The sequence below is a fragment of the Alosa sapidissima genome, chromosome 10 (assembly GCF_018492685.1).
Source record: "Alosa sapidissima isolate fAloSap1 chromosome 10, fAloSap1.pri, whole genome shotgun sequence".
Classification (NCBI taxonomy): Eukaryota; Metazoa; Chordata; class Actinopteri; order Clupeiformes; family Clupeidae; genus Alosa; species Alosa sapidissima.
Genome location: NC_055966.1, coordinates 21,321,431 through 21,340,427, shown reverse-complemented (window position 1 = coordinate 21,340,427; position 18,997 = coordinate 21,321,431). Strand labels below are relative to the sequence as shown.

At 43.7% G+C, this 18,997-nt stretch overlaps 3 protein-coding genes across 11 annotated transcripts in view; all 3 read left to right on the top strand.

The window, feature by feature from the left end:
• Positions 1 to 1,588: 1,588 nt before the first annotated feature.
• LOC121720940 (membrane-spanning 4-domains subfamily A member 4A-like) overlaps positions 1,589 to 18,997 on the top strand; it is a 20,081-nt gene continuing 2,672 nt past the window's right edge. Inside the window, exons 1-5 of one of the 9 annotated variants that reach the window (XM_042107440.1) lie at positions 2,476 to 3,344; positions 12,501 to 12,660; positions 14,249 to 14,345; positions 17,392 to 17,502; positions 17,709 to 17,765. In XM_042107440.1, coding sequence (XP_041963374.1) covers positions 2,762 to 3,344; positions 12,501 to 12,660; positions 14,249 to 14,345; positions 17,392 to 17,502; positions 17,709 to 17,765 — 1,008 coding nt within the window. In that variant the 5' untranslated portion in view covers positions 2,476 to 2,761. Of the gene's footprint in view, positions 3,345 to 11,883; positions 12,023 to 12,238; positions 12,268 to 12,500; positions 12,661 to 14,248; positions 14,346 to 17,391; positions 17,503 to 17,708; positions 17,766 to 18,997 lie in introns of those variants that run through there. The other 8 variants (XM_042107439.1, XM_042107446.1, XM_042107447.1 and 5 more) reach the window with 8 other exon arrangements.
• On the top strand, positions 6,596 to 9,278 carry LOC121720942. Its single transcript, XM_042107450.1, has 2 exons — positions 6,596 to 8,162; positions 9,260 to 9,278. Exon 1 carries the CDS (start codon positions 6,758 to 6,760, stop codon positions 7,763 to 7,765), a length of 1,008 nt encoding a protein of 335 aa, XP_041963384.1. The 5' UTR covers positions 6,596 to 6,757; the 3' UTR covers positions 7,766 to 8,162; positions 9,260 to 9,278.
• LOC121720943 (membrane-spanning 4-domains subfamily A member 4A) overlaps positions 11,935 to 18,997 on the top strand; it is a 25,179-nt gene continuing 18,116 nt past the window's right edge. The window contains exon 1 of the mRNA XM_042107456.1: positions 11,935 to 12,019. The gene's annotated coding sequence lies outside the window, so the exon portion shown is untranslated. The remainder of the gene's footprint in view (positions 12,020 to 18,997) is intronic.

The window sequence follows — 18,997 nt, the reverse complement described above, 5'->3', positions numbered from 1 at the left end:
TTCCAAGTAGCTTTCCCAACACTGATGTTATGGTATCAATCTGAAAGGTAAAACCATTAAATTTTACTCAATGGCCTTGCCTAGCCGAATTTGCCTAGCCTAGATTTTATTCACGCTGCTAGGCAGCCTGGATTCCATGGACCCAATTGTCACCTCAACGAAGGAACCAATCACAGAACGGATGGGGGACAGCAAGACGATGACGACACACCGAAGCTGTTATGAGATGTACAATTGTATCAGCTGTACAATTGGTTAGAATATGGGCCTATGTACGCCATATGATAAGAAGGTGTGACATGTCTTAATTCATATTAATTGACATCTACAGGATAGGTGTAACAGCGTTGATTCCTCCGAGAGTGTGTGTGTGTGTGTGAGTGTGTGTCTAATACTGTACATACCGATTGGCTCTGTATTCTCAAGTCCATGCAGGTCCTTCCCAGTTGAAAATGAAGAGGCCACATTATCTGAAGGAGATCAATAGGAACCTTGCTTTAAATCCCCATCCAAGAGCAATTACTATGCCTACAGTTAGTGTTCTTTTTTCAATAACAGTCAACAACAACCATCAGCCCACCAAAACAACACACAACAACAATTGCACACACAACACATACTCCACAGAACAACAACAACAATAGACAGCCACAGCAGGACAACACAAGCGGAACATAACATAATTCTATGATGTTGTAATACCTCTATAATATTCTATAGACGCTATAGTATTTCTATAGTAGTCTTATAGTACTTAGACCTATATATATAGTATGTCCTAAAATACTATAGTATTCCTATAAGATTCCTATAATATTTTGTCCCAAAATAGGCCTACTATAAGATTCCTATAACGTTAGTACTTTTTTCGTAAGGGAGGTAACCGTGCAGCAGGATTGTAAACCCATCAGCTTAACATTAGAGTTTGCACAAAGATTGTAATGAAACCACAAATAAAATTTGAGGGCAGTATACTGACACATCGATTGGAAATCGGAGCTACCACGTTTGTTAAAGTGATGTTACTATAGTTTGTTAGCTTTGTCCATGTACATTTCAATAATCCATCGCTGGTTTGGACCGTTGTCTTAGCAAAGCAAAAGTCACGACACAGGACCGATCATCAAAGCTAACAAAATATTGTTTGTTAAAAGGTACAACACGTTCCTTCTGTTTTTAAAAACATTCCACGAAACGTTTCCTGTTCGGACGTCGATTACGTGCATCATCATCAGACGAGACGGTTGCGTATACCATGTGACTGCAGCCCACCAATCTCACTGGGGCCCTCTAACGGGGCCGGTTAGTCGATTTCGACTCCAAACATACCTCCTATACTGGAATGTATTAGGACATTGTATGGTTTACATACAATGTCATTTGATGTATAGTGTTATTTGTTGAAGCATATTGGATATATTATAAAGGTATACCACTGTCTATTTCATACTATCTAGGTAAAGTGTTTTGTATTGTATATTATATATGCCAATGCTTTCTATATTGGTCTATTGATTACATTTATTATATTAGTAATGTTTGAAACTATGGTTTATAATATCAAGAGGTATTTCAATGTTTATATTATATTGATATATTATATTATTATAGTATATTTTATAATTGTATGTTTTGGAATATGTCCAGTGCCATAGTGTGTGCTAGGCCTATCTGTTATTGCTCTCTTGAATGATTTTTTACTCAGAAATAAACGTCCAGTGCTTGAGAAAGACATAATTTCTGTATCTCCACTTCTTTTCAACCCACAGTGCTATCCAGCCTGTGGTCTTGTACCTGCCCAGATTCCCCTAGGTCTGAGGCCGGTAACAATTGGGGGCTCGTCCGGGATTCAGCATCGCAAAGCGAGGTAGACAGTCATTGCGACGGTGAGACCAGGTGTCCAGGCTTCAGGGAAGGCTGCTGTGTTGAGCGTCATCCAGAGAGCAACAGTCACCGGTGAGACGTCACGATGACTACAGCAACCCCACGGCGAATGTTGATCCTCCAGATCATCAAACAGCTTCCAGCACTGAGTTCCAGTCAATTGCAGTCAGTTGCCAGGTCAATTGAAGATGGTGGTGAAAGCACTGAGGGCCTCAGTGAGCCAGAGCTCTATGACTTAATCATCGACTACACCAGGAGCGAGAGGTTGAAGGCAATGGAAGATGAAGGCATGGCTCAACTCCTCTCCCTCCGGGACCTGCTGCAGGAACTTACATCGGCAGACTCTGGGTCTGGTGAGGTTTGTGTTTCCACCGTTCGCATGGACGGCACACTGACTCCTACACACCAACTCTTACCTCCCGCCACAAGGGACATCCACCCACATTCATCAGTGGACATTCACACCCACCCGTCGTCCACAGACCTTCACATACACCCGTTGTTCACGGACACTCACACACATTTGTCATCCATGGACATGCACACACACACATCACTCATGGACAGAGATGTTCATGCACCTGCTCCTACAGGGAGACCAGCCCAGCCCAGCGTCATTGGCATCCATGGTGCCCACCATGGTAGGACAAGCCTATCCTCAACTGTAACAGACCAGGTAGTCAGGCTGTCTGATGTTACTGCTCTGCTTCCACGTAGAGAGTGTAAAATACACAGTGGTCAGATATCTGACACTTGTTCTGACATTTCTTTTAATGGTCTTTGTAAGCAGATTGACACTGCTTTACAAGAGGGGTTTAGCGAGGCTGAAATTATTAGAGCTGTGCTTAAGATAACTAAGCCAGGTACTTTCAGGGAAATGCTCACTAACCATGATGATTTAACAGTGAATGGGTTAAAAAGGTTCCTCCGCTCTCACATCAGGGATAAAAGTGTAACCGAGCTCTTTCAAGAGCTCAGTAATGCTAGACAACATGACAGAGAGAGTCCACAGCAGTTTCTCTACAGGCTTATGGGGTTAAAGCAGAGAGTTATTTTTGAGTCACAGCAACCTGGTGTAGAGTTTAGCTATGACAGAAGGCTTGTACAGGGTACTTTTCTACACACACTCTACCAAGGTCTAAATGAGAGAAACACTTATGTTAGACATGACATCAAACCTTTTCTTTCTGACATGCAGGTTAGCGATGACTTCTTGTTAGAACAGATGACCAAGTCCATGACTGAGGAAGAGGGGAGGTTAAAACGCCTGGGTGCTGTAGCGAAGTCTAGACCTGTGACTGTAAGCATTGCCCAATATGACCATGACGGACAGACTGACGCGACAAAACCAAGTCAAGTTGACGTTGAGTTACAGGCTAACCGTGCCGCTATCAGAGAGCTGACTGCCCAAGTGTCCTCACTGACCAGACACATGACACTCGTCGACAGGTCTGCAGAACGTGTACAGTCTGGCCGCCCTAACACACAGTCTGGCCACCCTAGCACACCTGTTAGTCGTCCACAGTCACTGTCAGCTGACAAAAAAGGTAGATGCCACGACTGCGTAGTGAGCGGAACCATGAGCTGTCCCCATTGTTTTGTCTGTGGCCAGGCAGGACACCGAGCTATTGGCTGTTTACAGAGGAAGTCGTCGGGAAACGGGAGGAGGTCGCTGGAGCAGGGCAGCCAGTGACTGTGAACAGCATTCAGCCCACTGTTAAAATCAAGCCGCCACCCATATCATGCCAAGCAGATAAAAAAAATGCATCGCCCAGCTCATAGGGAAACGTTGTACCGTCTCTTGCAACATCAATGGTGTGCCCATTGAAATGCTTTTAGACTCAGGGTCTCAGGTGACGATGGTCAGCAAAACCTGGATAGACAGAGCATCACCCCATGTCAAAATCCAACCACTTCAGTCCCTCTTTGCCAATCAGCCTTTTGAAATATCAGCAGCAAATGGTACACAAGTTCCCCTTGATGGATGGGCAGAGGTTGACCTGCAGATTTGTAGTGAGCGCCATGGGTCTGTGACAATTGGAGTGCCCCTACTGGTCAGTCAGACTTGTCAATGTCCCCTGTTAGGTAGTAACGTCATAGCTGAGCTCATCAAAGAGCATGACAACGCTGTGAATGTGACTGCTATCCTGACTGACGCTTTAAGTGTCCCCAAGAACTTAGTTGAGGCTTTGGTCTCTGCCCTTCAGATAACTACCACTGACGAGACAGCCTTGTGTACTGTACACACAGGCAAGAAAGGTGTCACTATCCCTGCTGGTAGAGTCTATGAGGTCAGGTGCAGGGTTAGGGGGTTACCAGGGAACCGTACCATGCTGTTCCAGCCTCTTATAGAAAACACCTGCCCTGAGGGTCTGGAACTGTTCCCTGCATTAGTTGACATTCCCTGTGGGCCCTCAAAATGCATTAAAATTCCCATCCAAAATGCAACCCGACATGCCATTTATTTGACCCAAAGAATCACTCTCGGCACTCTTGAGGAAATGGCCGACATGAAACCTGTCCGGAGTCTTGAGCATATGCCGCATGGCGTTGTCCAAACCCTTTCAGCCCAGTTAAGTACAGATCCAGCGACTTACCTGAACAAAGAACAAGGCAGACAGACTATGTGGCACCCTCCTGTTGACGTATCACATCTAGCTGAGGATCAACAGAGATTAGTGAAGGAAATGTTGTTTGAGCAATCTGATGTGTTCGCCAAAGACGATGCTGACATTGGTTGTATGCCTGGTCTCCAACTTAGAGTCAACCTTACAGATGAAACACCAGTCCAAAAGTCTTACAATTCCATCCCAAAGCCCTTGTATCAAGAGGTAAAAGACTATGTTCAGAACTTGCTTGACCGTGGTTGGATCAGGAAATCCACCTCATCATACTCTTCTCCTGTAGTCTGTGTGAGGAAAAAGGACATGAGCCTACGTCTCTGTGTTGACTTCCGGGGGCTGAACAGCAAAACCATCCCTGACCGCCACCCACTTCCACGCATCCAAGACCTGCTTGACAATTTAGGAGGCAACTCATGGTTTTCTATACTAGACCAGGGCAGTGCTTACCACCAAGGCTTTGTTGAAGAGAGCTGCCGGCATTTGACAGCTTTTAGCACACCTTGGGGGTTTTATGAGTGGGTACGCCTCCCATTTGGTCTCACCAACGCTCCAGCAGCATTCCAACGCTGCATGGAAGGCGTGCTGGCTGGTCTCAGAGATGAATGCTGCTCTCCTTACCTGGATGATGTGCTCTGTTTTTCCAAGACTTTCCAGGGCCATGTTGAGGACTTAAGACAGGTTTTGTGTCGCTTAAGAGAGCATGGTGTGAAGCTGCGCCCGAAAAAGTGTGAGCTGTTCAAACGCCAAGTGAGATATGTTGGACGCTTGGTCACGAGTGAAGGTGTTCAGGTAGATCCCAAAGACCTGGAAGCTGTGTTGCAGATGAAGGAGAGGGAGCCAAAGAATGTCGGAGAGGTCCGAGCTCTACTTGGTTTCTTGGGCTACTATCGCTCATTCATCCAGGACTTTTCCAGAATAGCCCGGCCACTGTTTAAACTTCAAGAACATCCGGCCCCATCCAACAAGAGTCCTGTTGCAGCCAAGTCCACCCAAAAAGGCAAGCGCTGTGGTCAGTTACCATCCAGGACACCAGTTCAGTGGACACCCGAACACAGTGCTGTTGTGTCCCGCCTTGTGGACATGCTGATCAAACCCCCCATCTTGGCCTACCCTGACTTCGATTTGCCATTCATCCTGCACACTGATGCATCCAATGAAGGTTTGGGGGCTGTGCTATACCAGGAACAGAACAGCAAACTCCGGGTTATTGCTTATGGGTCCAGGTCGCTCACGCCTGCTGAAAAGAATTACCATCTCCATTCCAGTAAGCTTGAGTTTCTCGCCCTGAAGTGGGCCATATGCGATAAGTTCCGTGATTATCTGTATTATGCAACAACGTTCACTGTGTATACAGACAACAATCCCCTCACCTACGTCCTGAGCACGGCCAAGCTAAACGCTGTTGGACATCGCTGGGTTGGTGAATTAGCCGACTTCCACTTCAACATCAAGTACAGGCCAGGCAAGGTGAATGTTGACGCGGATACCCTGTCCAGGTTTCCAGTGAAACTCCAAGACCACCTGAAGGAGTGGGATGACATGGGACACGTTGGCGCTGATAAAGTTATCCACCTTGCAAGGCAACGGTTCTACTGGCCTTTTATGCAGCGCGACATCGAGGACTACGTCATCCGCCGGTGCCCATGCATCAAGCAAAAGCGACCTGCTGTGCATGAGAAAGCACCAATGGGCTCAATCACAACTAGTGCACCGTTTGAGCTGCTCTCTGTTGATTACCTTCACCTTGATCCCAGTAAAGGAGGTTACGAGTATGTCCTTGTGGTAGTAGATCACTTCACCCGTTTTGCTCAGGCCTACCCAACTCGAAACAAGTCTGGCAAAACAGCGGCTGAAAAGATCTTCTATGACTTCATTCCACGCTTCGGGTACCCTCAAAAGCTCCACCATGACCAGGGCAGAGAATTCGAGAACACCCTGTTCCAGAGACTTCAGCAGCTGGCGGGAATTTCTCACTCCCGAACTACTCCTTACCATCCGCAGGGGAACCCTGTTGAACGCCTGAACAGAACACTTCTCCAGATGCTCAGGACGCTCCATGAGGAAAAGAAGGCAGAGTGGAAAGCATAGTCCATGCCTACAACTGCACGAAGCATGACTCTACAGGCTACTCACCATTCTTCCTCCTCTTTGGGAGACATCCACAGCTGCCCATTGACCTTATATTCAACCTCGACCCAGATCGGCTGGCACAGACACGGCAAGAGTATGCACAGACCTGGGCTTCCCGGATGCAGGATGCATACCGGATTGCCTCTGAGAACAGCAAGAAGTCGTCTGAAAAAGGGAAAAGGCACTACGACCAAGGTGCCAGAGGAGCCTTGCTGCAACCCGGTGATCGTGTGCTTGTCAAGAACCTGTCTGAGAGAGGTGGTCCAGGCAAACTTCGATCTTACTGGGAACAAAAGATCCACCGTGTCATCGAGAGGCTGGGAGATGGACCGGTATATCGAATTCAAGCTGAAACAGGTGACCAGACCCTCCGGGTGCTCCACCGCAACCTCCTCTTGCCCGTCAGTGACTTGCCAGTCGGCCCTGAGGTACGTGACATTGGTGTGGAGCAGAAGCCCCAAAGACGGAGACGTCATATGCCACCCAGGGAAGCAGCCAAGTCTGATGTCGGCACCTCAGATGATGAGGGAGAGTACTCCTACAACCTCAGACCCTTGCCTGTGTATGAGAGGAAGGCTGTTAGACACCACCCACCCCAACCCGAGCGACGCAGTGAGCTGAGGGCTGTGGCTCCAGAATATCAACCAGTGAGCCGAGCACCTGAGTCTGAGGATGTATGGTGGCCAGGACCATCTGACCCTTTGGTGACAGCAGAGCCAATGCCTGTACCAAGAAGGGTAGATCTGTCCCCAGCTGTAGAAGGACCGGAACAACACAGTGATGATGCTGTGGAGAGTGGAAGTCCTCAGGATCCTGAGATAAATGTTGTGCCTGTTCCTCAGCCAGTAAGAGAGGTAAATCAGCAACTGAGGAGGTCCACCCGCCCAGTTAAACCCAGAAGCATCTTCATGTATGACCAGTCAGGAGAACCCTCCTACCAGCCTTGTAGAATGGGAACAAATGCCATGTACTGTACCCCTTTGCCCATGCTGGCCTACCCAGTGTTCCATGAGATGTGCTACTATCCTCCCCCAGCTGTATGGATGTATAGTAGAACTGACATTGACCAGGACATGAAAGACACTGACATTGACATAGAACCTTACCTCCATACTACTTACCTGTGACTGACATACTGGCTTACTTCCTGTTCAGACTGATGACTCCTGAAGACCGTACTTACTTGACGTCCTGACCGATAGTCTGTGAGTACCACTGTAGCCAGTAGTCCAGTTTAGTTCTGGATGTCAGGAGACATCTTTTAAAGTAGGGGAGAGTGTAATGGGTAGAGAAAATGGCCTCTTATATTAGTTTAATTAAACAGTTACCCCCTCCTATTTTTTTTGTTTTATTACATTTAAGATAACATTCCCATGTATTTCACTTCATGCCAGTAGATGGCGATGTTACACTGCTTTACCGTAGTGGGTTGCCGTGGAGACGGTAGCTCGAGCACTCAGAAATAAACGTCCAGTGCTTGAGAAAGACATAATTTCTGTATCTCCACTTCTTTTCAACCCACAGGTATATTTTTAAACCTTTCCAATTTCTGTTAATATGTATCAAAAGAGTATTTCACCAGTACGTTTGTGTAGTGTAAAAAGTCATGTCATGTGTAGAAATGTGATTTAGAATGTTTAGAAGTATTTTCTTTATACTGTAGCTAGCGAGCTAGCAGAAGCTAGATTAAGTTAGCAAGCTACCGTCAGTTCAGCTTCCGTTCTCTCGTCTTTCTGTATGAACTATAAAACAGGTATAGCGTCGAGTGAACGTCAGTATTTTAATGTTTAAGTGTATGTAACATGTATGTTAAGTTTCTCAGTACTTTGTACTTTTGTTTGGTTTAGTTGTGCTCCATTCTAATTTGCTAGTATATCTTGTTAGCCAGAGCCTGTCAGGTTCTCAATGTATGTTGCCGCCAGTGTTGTCAGTTGGTGTGCGCGTGCATGTAGACACACGCAAACGGCAGACCGATGCGTTGTGCTGGTGAATCACCAGTCACATGAACAGTTTCAATGGTAGTTTTTATATTATTATCGTATAGTATTCTAAGTATTTGATTAATGAAAATGTTGTTAATGTATTTGATGAAGGTAACCCAATATAACCGTTGTTATTTTATGGGTGTTCACTTTGAAGAATTAATTGATAACAAGATAGCCAAGTAGCCTGTGTATATGTAGCCTATACTGGAATGTATTAGGACATTGTATGGTTTACATACAATGTCATTTGATGTATAGTGTTATTTGTTGAAGCATATTGGATATATTATAAAGGTATACCACTGTCTATTTCATACTATCTAGGTAAAGTGTTTTGTATTGTATATTATATATGCCAATGCTTTCTATATTGGTCTATTGATTACATTTATTATATTAGTAATGTTTGAAACTATGGTTTATAATATCAAGAGGTATTTCAATGTTTATATTATATTGATATATTATATTATTATAGTATATTTTATAATTGTATGTTTTGGAATATGTCCAGTGCCATAGTGTGTGCTAGGCCTATCTGTTATTGCTCTCTTGAATGATTTTTTACTCAGAAATAAACGTCCAGTGCTTGAGAAAGACATAATTTCTGTATCTCCACTTCGTTTCAACCCACAGTGCTATCCAGCCTGTGGTCTTGTACCTGCCCAGATTCCCCTAGGTCTGAGGCCGGTAACAATTGCACGCCATTGCCACTGAACATGGCTCGTGACTTTTTGTGAGAGCTTTTTTGTTCATTTGACAATTTTTTGCATTCTTTTGACGGATACGCCCTCGGCCTGGCTGCGCACCGAAACATTTATTTTTGAGGGGGGGCACTGGTGTGTGCTTGTGAGACTCTGTTGGGGCTCGAACTGGCACTCCAGGTCTCTTCTCCGCTTCAGTGGGCTGTGAACTGCGAGCGCCTCTGTGGCCTCTGCACGCCTCTTGGGGGGCAGTGAACATGCCTCTTTGAACAGGCCCAGGAACGGGGCCGGTGTGAGTCGAGGAGGGGGGAGCGTCTGGCTGGACCCGCCCCCCCTCGCCTGCAAGGCGCGTACTAGGCGCGCTTCTTCTTCCTCGATCCCTGCGCGGGTGGGGGGTTTTGCTGACCTCCCTGTGTCGCGTTAGGGTTGAAGGGCTTTTTAACCCAGGCACCTTTGAGCTCGGGGGTCTTACCAAGGCTCTGTGAGGCAGTCTGGGTCGGGAGCTGACATCTCGGTATCCGGTACTGCGGCGGGCGTGCCGCTGCCTCGGAGAACGTCTGTCTGGGTGCTTTGGGAGCAGGGGCTTGTGCCTTTCTGGGGAGGCACAGCTGCAGCGCTTCACCGTCCCGTTTCTTTTCCTCACACCGCTTTTGCATAGTGGCCACGGCTGGTCCAAAGAGGCCTTTGGGGTCCACGGGCACATCTAGCAGCTGGGTCTTCTCCTTGTGGGAGAGGCTGGAGAGGTTGAGCCAGCGAGCTCTCTCTTGAGAGACCATGAGGGCCATAGCCCGTGCTACTGTCCAACTTGATCTAACTGTATACTGTGTAGCCTACATAATCTGATTTTAACATGTACAGATATGCAGGCTATATTTAACATTTAACTTTTTTTTTCTATTTGGTCTGTTATGAAATCATGCATTGACCCCATTTAAGCACAGCTCAGTTTTAAGAAACTTGAATACATGCATGCTTAGCATTTTGTGAAAAGAAATCATTAAGGCTACATTGACAAACTCTTAACCGTGAGCTGCCTGTATATTCTCTGATTCTAATAATTACAGATATCTAGGCGATGTAAGCACAGCTCAGTTTTAAGAAATGCTTAAAGCCGAAAGACCATGTTGAATTTTGCTACAATTTATTATCAAAACTGGATTACTCTGGAACAGCTAACTATACACGGGAATGCATTACACCTTTGTGTTCGATAAGGTCTGCTGTGTATTCTGATATATGGTTTGTCGTGTTGCGTAAAGTGTGTAGGCCTACGATATTCCACCGAGACGAATGGATGTGGAGATGGGCGCAGAGAATAATTATTAAATCTCTTGAAGTTATTTTTCTCGCAAACTGTTTATCCAGAAAATAGTGGCTAGCTAGCACCGTTTAAAAGCTGAGAAAAGGCTCTATCATGTGACACATGTGTGATGAGTAGCCTACTTCTAGAGGAGTTCAACAGAGAAGAATGGGTGAATTTGGACGCACTTCATATGCCTTGTAGTGAAGTGAAGCTGAAGCGCTGCGCAGGAGACTGCGGCTTACTGGTAGTTATTATATGTAGGCCTAACTTCAAATCAGCGCGTTTTATCCTTATAGGCTAATGCACATTACAAGATCTGTACGAGATGATCCGCAGTCCTGAAGTGAGAAATGATTTAACTCTTTGTGTAGCGCATCTGAGCACTTTTTCCTCATTTCCACCTGAATATTGGTGGGGACATTTCAGTCGTAATTTGACATTGGTGTGGACACGTCCTTCGGTCCCCACGCAAATCTACGCCCCTGCTAAATACATTGCACTGCTGTTCTGGTTGTCCCAACCTTTTAGATGATAGGCAAGGACTTTTAACACCCGCACCAACCCGACTCGTCATGACGTGCCTTAGCACTATGGTTTCCATGCACACCATATTCCGGTTTTATTCGGAATAATGCCAATATTCAGATTACACATGAGTCAATAAATATAGGCTAGTTGTCACACCAAGTTTTTGTTTTCTTGTTGTAGGCTAATATTGAATGATTTCACAAATAAAGCCGTGAAAATTTTTACGCACAGTGCGTACAGGATTACGCCTGCCGGCGCCACTGGATGCAACAACTAATCTAAGAGGCCTAAACGGGATAATTTCCGACATTACTATATGATGCATTATTTCTGATATTATGATGCATTATTTATGTTGTGAAAGACAATGTGAAAGAAATCAATAAATTACACATGCACGCACACATTTATCATTTAAGATAATTGGGAGCAAGTTTCACTTTCGCTATTGCGAGGAAAATATGATACAGTGTGGAAAATGAAGAAACGTTCCCTTTGAATATCGGCTCCAGAAAATAATGGGGTTTCCTTAGCCTCCATATGCTACACCTTTCCAACAACATTTGTGAGAATTGGACCGTAGCTTTTGCGATATTGTTGACAGCCCTACCAGTGTCTGTGTGTGTGTGTGTGTGTGTGTGTGTGTGTGTTTATCTGGTCCATCTAATGTTCCACTGAAAATTCATCATCGAATGACACACTTCTTAACGCCCATGGAGGGTAGCGCCAATTCCCGTCAGTGACGCAGATTCCGACTCAGAAGAAAAACACAAACAATCTCGCACAGAGGGCTACTGCCGCTGATCATAGCCACACGGAATCTTTATTTTCATTCTACTTTCAATTAGAAATCATCTGAAGTAAGTCAGTTATGCCTTTTTGGTTTGTTTGTTAATTCATTTGTTTGTTTGACTAGTAGACCTACGCGTTTAGCTTACTATCGAATGAGTTTTTTTTCTGAATAATAAGTTATCACTAGTGGCGTCTGTTGATAGTGTGACGTATTGCGACAACGATTATTAGGTGTAGTCTATTGTGACAACGATTATTAGGTGTAGTCTATGTTATGCTTTCTCCACACGTAGCTAGCCGGTTATGTTCAAAATCTGGTAGGATATATTTTTTAACAATTTATTTTGTAGTTTATTTGTTAGGTGGGGAAATGTAACGGTAGGCTACGGCATTGAATAGGTTAGATCTATGACCTGTTGAAACGCAGTCAAGTTGAAAGTGCGCCTGAACGACCACATAAGACATGCATTTAGGAATAAAGGCATTTAAAAGAGATGCTGACAGGTTTTTCGGAACGTAGGCTATTGATATTCTGTCTTACTTCCAATAGCATGGCCAACTCTACTTCCTCCACCGATGGCTTTGTGGTGCTCACTCATGTGTTCCCACAACGAGGAGCCCAACGTTTCACTTCACCCCAGAGTAGAGTCGTTTCAACTCCACCCTCTTTTCTTGGGAAATTCCTTAAAGGGGAACCAACTGCCATGGGGGTGAGTTTACAATTACTCAAATTCCAAATAACCCAGATGACTTAACATTAAAAAAAAGAAAAAAATGTTTGAGTTTGCACGCAGCTTACAGCAGTCACACTTCCTTCATTTAGCCTATAAATTGTGATGTAATATGAAGGTATATTTTTTAATGTATAGATAGATAGATAGATAGATAGATAGATAGATAGATAGATACTTTATTGATCCCCAGGGGATACTTCATATTACATCACAATTTATAAATGAACGAAGTTTAAAAAGAAAACCACAATATATCAGAGGGATTACTCGAATAATTAGTAAGAAAAAACAAAATATCTAATGTAATTTCCTGTTAAATTAAATATTTCATGGCACTTTTGAGCTGCATGGCCACCAGATGACGCATTTTCACTGCTTGCTGTTACATCCAAAAAAGGATGAAGTGCAGTGAATTCCGCCATCTAGTGGCCTGAAATATGTAATGTAGCCCATGTAGCCTATTTCTCCTCACTGCTTAAGCTAAATTCTGTTATTCCTGCTGTATATATCTTGTACCAAAATGTAGTTTATTATCTGTAACGTCCTGGCTCGAGGACGAGACAAAAAACAAGGGCACACGCCACACCGCAGAGAAGGTTTAACAATAATTTATTGAGAGCGTTTAACATAACCAACCCAAAATAATTAGAAACCCTGAATATGTTAGTAGAGTCAGTGGTGTAGGCAATGTATGGATGCACTGAGTAAATGTAGTGGTGCTAAATAAATTAAAGAAAAGAAATACCAAAACCTAACAAAACCCAGACTCAGGTCTGCTGCTGCCACCAACAACCCTACGCCCGCTCTCTAACCCACAATGCCTTTTAAAGACACCCTGGACACCAGGTGTCCTAACAATTAACCAATTAAAGGTGCAGATGAGCAGGCCAAGCTGATGAGGACGCCATGTACTCGTCACATTATCAAAGTGAAATGCTTGCTGCCATAAGTCAGCGGCGTAGTTTAACCACATAATTGACGTTTACATGTGTTGAATGGAAGTCAATGGGAGCCGGAAATCGGTAAATAGCGGTGACCAAAGATTATTTTTTCGGCGGTGGGTAAAGGCCCTCTCCCTACTCAAGTCAGGACGGAGGATCAATCAAATAACACAGGGACGTTGGAAATGTTTTTTAAAAGGGGGTGTGGATCACATAAGTGAGGGTCGGGGGGAATCTATGCCAAAATGAAACACTGCAATCAAAACTCTTTCTAAAAATGTAATTATTGCAACAGAACTACACACATGCACCATTTGAATTACACTTTCAAATCAACAGCAACACAGTCTTTCGTTTCTATTTTTATTCCCATTTTCTCAGACACTCAGAATTTCTGCAGTACTCAACTAAAGAAAAATAGAATCTCACTTATCAATACAGTATTGTAAGTGAATGTACTCTAAACAAATGAAAAATGTAGCAACAAAACAAAAGTAACAAGAAAAAAAACATTACTGGAGAAATTGCTATAAAAATAAACACATTTTTTTTTCTTGTGTGTGTGTGTGTGTGTGTGTGTGTGTGGTGGGGGTGGTGGGTTGTGGATCCTGCCTTTTGTCCAGATCTGGCCACAATATAGTGGAAAGTATCACCTTGTGTGCCATATCCAACTCAATGTCTCTGCATGCCCCTTCCATTGCTTGCAAAAGAGGCATGCAGGTATGTGGTTGGTGGTCATATACTTTTTTCATTTGCCCACTGAAAATAATTCTTTGAAATTGGTCTACTTGTCAACAAGGTTAACCTGGAAATTTTGAGTACACCGTTTTATTTTAGAAATAAATAGTATGGGTCCCCAGCATGTAACTACTAGACATATGCTAACTTGCACATGTTGGGCAATTTGAATAATCAGCACAATTAGCATAAATTAGCATAATAACTCTGTAAAGCCCCCCGCAAGGAAATGGGGCAGCCGGTGAGGCGGTCAACCCACGTGTTGGGATGTGTGATTCCAATAATAGCACAGAAGTAGCACAATCAATGCCCAAGTACACACCAGGAGAGTCAGTCGTGCACCCACAACTCTACAAGTGGGAACTGAGCTACCCCATTAAATAGCCCCCATCTTTTATAACAAATTTGTCCATCTTAGGATGATTGGGTCACACAATTCAGTCAGGTTAACACAGACCGGTTAGCACTTTAAATATTTTTACAACATAAATTAACAAATTAACAATTAAATATAAAACACCAGGAGAACAAATCATGCACAAAACATATGTTTGTTATAAATGCAGATATAACCAAAATACATTAAGAAACAATACTTAAGAATACCACAAACACCCCTGTAGCACACAATGGACCAGGAAGTGTTGTGAGTAAATGTATGTGTTAACCAGATTATAGGCAATATACAGACAATACAACTGGAAGATGAACTAGTGGGTACCACACTATGTTATTGTTAATGATAAGATTGAAGTGGGTAATGACATTGTAATAAGTGAATGAATGTGTGAAATTGCGGCAAACCAAACAATTGGTTTGCTGCAACACCTAACACCAACACTGAAACCCGCTGTATAACCCCTGAATAACACATAGCCCATAGAACATGCAACAACACTTTACACAACACACAAAACATTTTACCATTAAAGAGACACAGTGGCGAAATGTGTGCGTGTGTGCAAATGAATAAACAGTCTACTGTCTGCACTTGGGTGCAGCGCGAATGAGACGGTAAAAACGGTAAAGTTCAGTTTCTCACACAGCCCATAATCCCAAACACCATAGTGCCCCAAACAAACTATTTAAAAATGTACACTCTGTACACAGTAATCAGATTAAGGCCCCCCAAGCCCGAGAGGCTGAAGGGCTTCCTAGGTTGGTCTGCAAGATGCAAAATTAAGGCGTCTGGTCTGGTGTCCGGGTGTCCTAGCACATCAACATCCTGTCACTTCTTGCTCTGCTCAGCCTTCATCACTTCTTGCCAAGGCAGAGTGGTCAGCATGTCATCCTCAGGACCAATAGCACAGTTGATGCCTCTTATATCAACTGGCGTTCTCCAGCCCTCTGCAAGCTGGTGACCGTTCTGTGGCAATGGGCTCAATCTGGTCCCTCAAAACTGTACATGTGCCGGGGCCACTGAATTCTGCAGCAGACATCATGTCAAGACGGAGTCCAAGCCCAGGAGAGTGGAGACTTCACCCTCAGGTGGACAAGGAGATCTGGTCTCGCATAGGCAGGGCAGAGGTTGACCTGTTCGTGACCAGGGAGTTGACACATTGTCAGCCTTTCTTTTCTCCTTCTCCCCGAGGAATGACGGCCCTTCTCTGGGTTCGGAAGCCATGGTGCAGTCATGGCCCCAGGTTTAACTGTATGCCTTTCAGCCATTCACTCTGCTCCAGCCTCTCCTTATGAAGGGTGCAGGCTATGAGAGCTCCCTCTTCCGAGAGACCTGTTGTCTGTTGGCGAGCAGGACCCTGTTCCACCCCTTACCGGTCGGTAGGGCTCAGGTTGGTGACCTGGCCCCTGTAAGAGACAGGTTCTTGGCCTTAGTTTTGCCAGAGCCTTTGGTGCAGACAATGCAGTACTCCTGTGCGAACAAAGGCAGTTTACTCTTACCTATGGTGGGTGTTTATGACTTTTGCTGAAAGTCTTCTGAACAGAAATTTGCTGTTACTCAGGGAGGCTTGGTAGTTGCAGCAATCAAGGCAGTTCATATCACAGAATATGTGTTTAGCAAAGAGGGCTGCTCCCTGATTGTCCAGTTCCTTAAAGATGCCCAGAGGTTCACAACGGTACAGATAGATAGATAGATAGATACAGATATTCTATCAATGCCGACCACCTCGAGAGATGTGAGTGAAATATGCACACCATTATCATATCCTATCCTTTATATAATGGTACGTTTGGTAAACCCCCTTCCCGATGTCCAAAGACACATGCTAGTGAAATTAGCACCGTGGGGTTTTATCTCACTTGCCCTCCCATTCTGTGTTGTTGTGAGTTGCTGGTTTGAGTCCAGGTGAATGGACAGCTGAGCCTCGCGGTTTTATGGAGGTTGCATTTACATCCAGCAGTTATTCCACCTGCAGTGATAACCAACAGCAATGGCACAGCTGCATGATAGTAATTTGCAGCAAAAAGCACAAGCAGACCTCAAGAAATTTGATCAAATGTTGTGTGTCATTATCACACAATTGACGTTTGAGCTCTCTTGATTGTTAAATGTTGGTATACTATATTAAGCATTTACATACTCTTAGAACTGACTTCATCACAATCTGCCCAGATTAATCAAAATCAAAATATCCATTTTAACATTCCTTAGAAAATGTCAGAAATGGATTCAGCATCCTCATTAACCTCTAAAACCACTCCAATATTGTACAAATTTGCCAAACAGTTAATGCTAATGTATACTAATTATGTAAATTATGCAAATTGCCCGACATATGCAAGTTAGCATCTGGCAGTATATGGTGAAGACCCATATTATACATTTCTAACATAACACTATGGTGTATTCAAAATTTCTAGGTCCACAATGGGGCTCTATGGCCTGGCAAGTAGACTAAATGGGGAGTAAAGGGGCGAATACTGAACTGTACACAGAACTGTCCGCAGTCCTCGCAGATCCAAATGTAACCCCTGCTAATAACCAACAATGAATTTTGAAACTTGTACTTTTGCAATTAACGTCAACAATGAGAAGTTAACATCTGTTCTTTGATTTTATTTTTCACAGACGGTTCAAATAATGATTGGTGTGGTTGTATTTTTGTTTGGTATCGTGACGGCATTTTATGCAACAACAGTATCCAGTCACACTGGTATCATGTTCTGGGGAGCCATCATTGTGAGATTTTTTCATATAATTATTTTCTTGTAGTTAAGTAATTATTTCTGTTTGAGTTAAATCCTTAAGTAACCTTTTGTAAAAACTTCTAAAAAATATTGTAAATCTTCCAGTCTATTTTTGAGCAAGTACATTTTGCATTTGCTTTCCTAATACCAGATGTATTTTTATGTTTTTTTTATGTGTAAAAACATTCTGTCTTTCAGTATATCATTGCTGGTTCTCTCACTGTTAGAGCTGTAAAGAAGCTCAATCCTTGTTTGGTGAGTACACAATGACCATTCAACACTGACTGCAATCAAAACTTAATGCAACATTTAAACTACATTATTTCACCACTACTCTCAAAGCTTTCAGATATTTCAGACAGGAGTTTGCAGAGAGAACTTTCAGTTATTTTCACTGAACTAAGTAAACAAGCCTGGCTTAACACTGAGTATTAATGAAAGTAACAATATATGAGTATTTGTTAAGTACATTTTTGGGGGCTTTTATGCCTTTAATGATAGGACAGTGGAGGGACAATGATAGGAAGCAAGTGAGAGAGAGTTGGGGTGGGATCCGGAAAGGACCACAGGGTGGTAATCGAACCCGGAGTCGACGGCGTACGGTGCAGGTGTAAAGTGTGCTGTCATGAATTTCAGAAACTCTGTATTCTTGAATCCTCTGGAGTTCCGAGATAGCTATTGAAATGTTATTTCATAAAATATCTACCCCCCCCCCCCCCCCCCAAAAAAAAATGTAGGTCAAAAATCATGATACAAACCGAATCATGAGTTTGGTGTATCGTTACAGCCCTAAAAATGAAAGGATATACCCATTAAAATGGTTCAATTAGTGACAAAAGGCACCGTAAACGTGAAAATACGAGGTCTAACCCAGTATAAAAATGGAAATGGAATTATCTCTCAAATCAATGCATGCTCCGTGCCCACCTAGCCTAGCAGAGCTTTTATTATATGAAACCTTTTCCATATTGTTGGCAGAGGACATAAGACGTTGACTGAAAGGATCTATCAAAGACTGTAAATACTGTTTCTCTGCTCGAGTTTTTAACATAGTTCAAAGAACGTTCCAAGGACATTCCCGGAACCAAAGATTTGACCATGAAGCAACGTTCCGGTCAAGAAAATATTCCTGAATGACAGTGAGGGAATGTCTGGGGAACGTTCCCTTAACCGAAAATTGTTTGCTGGGTGGTGACTTTGAGAAACAGAGATCTACATGTATGTGAAAAATTGCCGGTGTTCTGTCGATTTGGGAGAACTTCACAAGAAGTGGACTGAGGCTGGAGTCTCCATCAAGAGCCACCATGCACAGACGTGTCCAGGAAATGGGCTATAAGTGGCATATTCCTAGTGTCAAGCCACTGAATCAGAGACCAGGTTAGCGCGTCTGAGGGCTAAGACTGGTCCAAACTCCTCTTTTCACATAAAAACCGAATTTGCATTTAATTTGGATATCAGGGCCCAATCAATGTCCCAAGAGTCTGGAC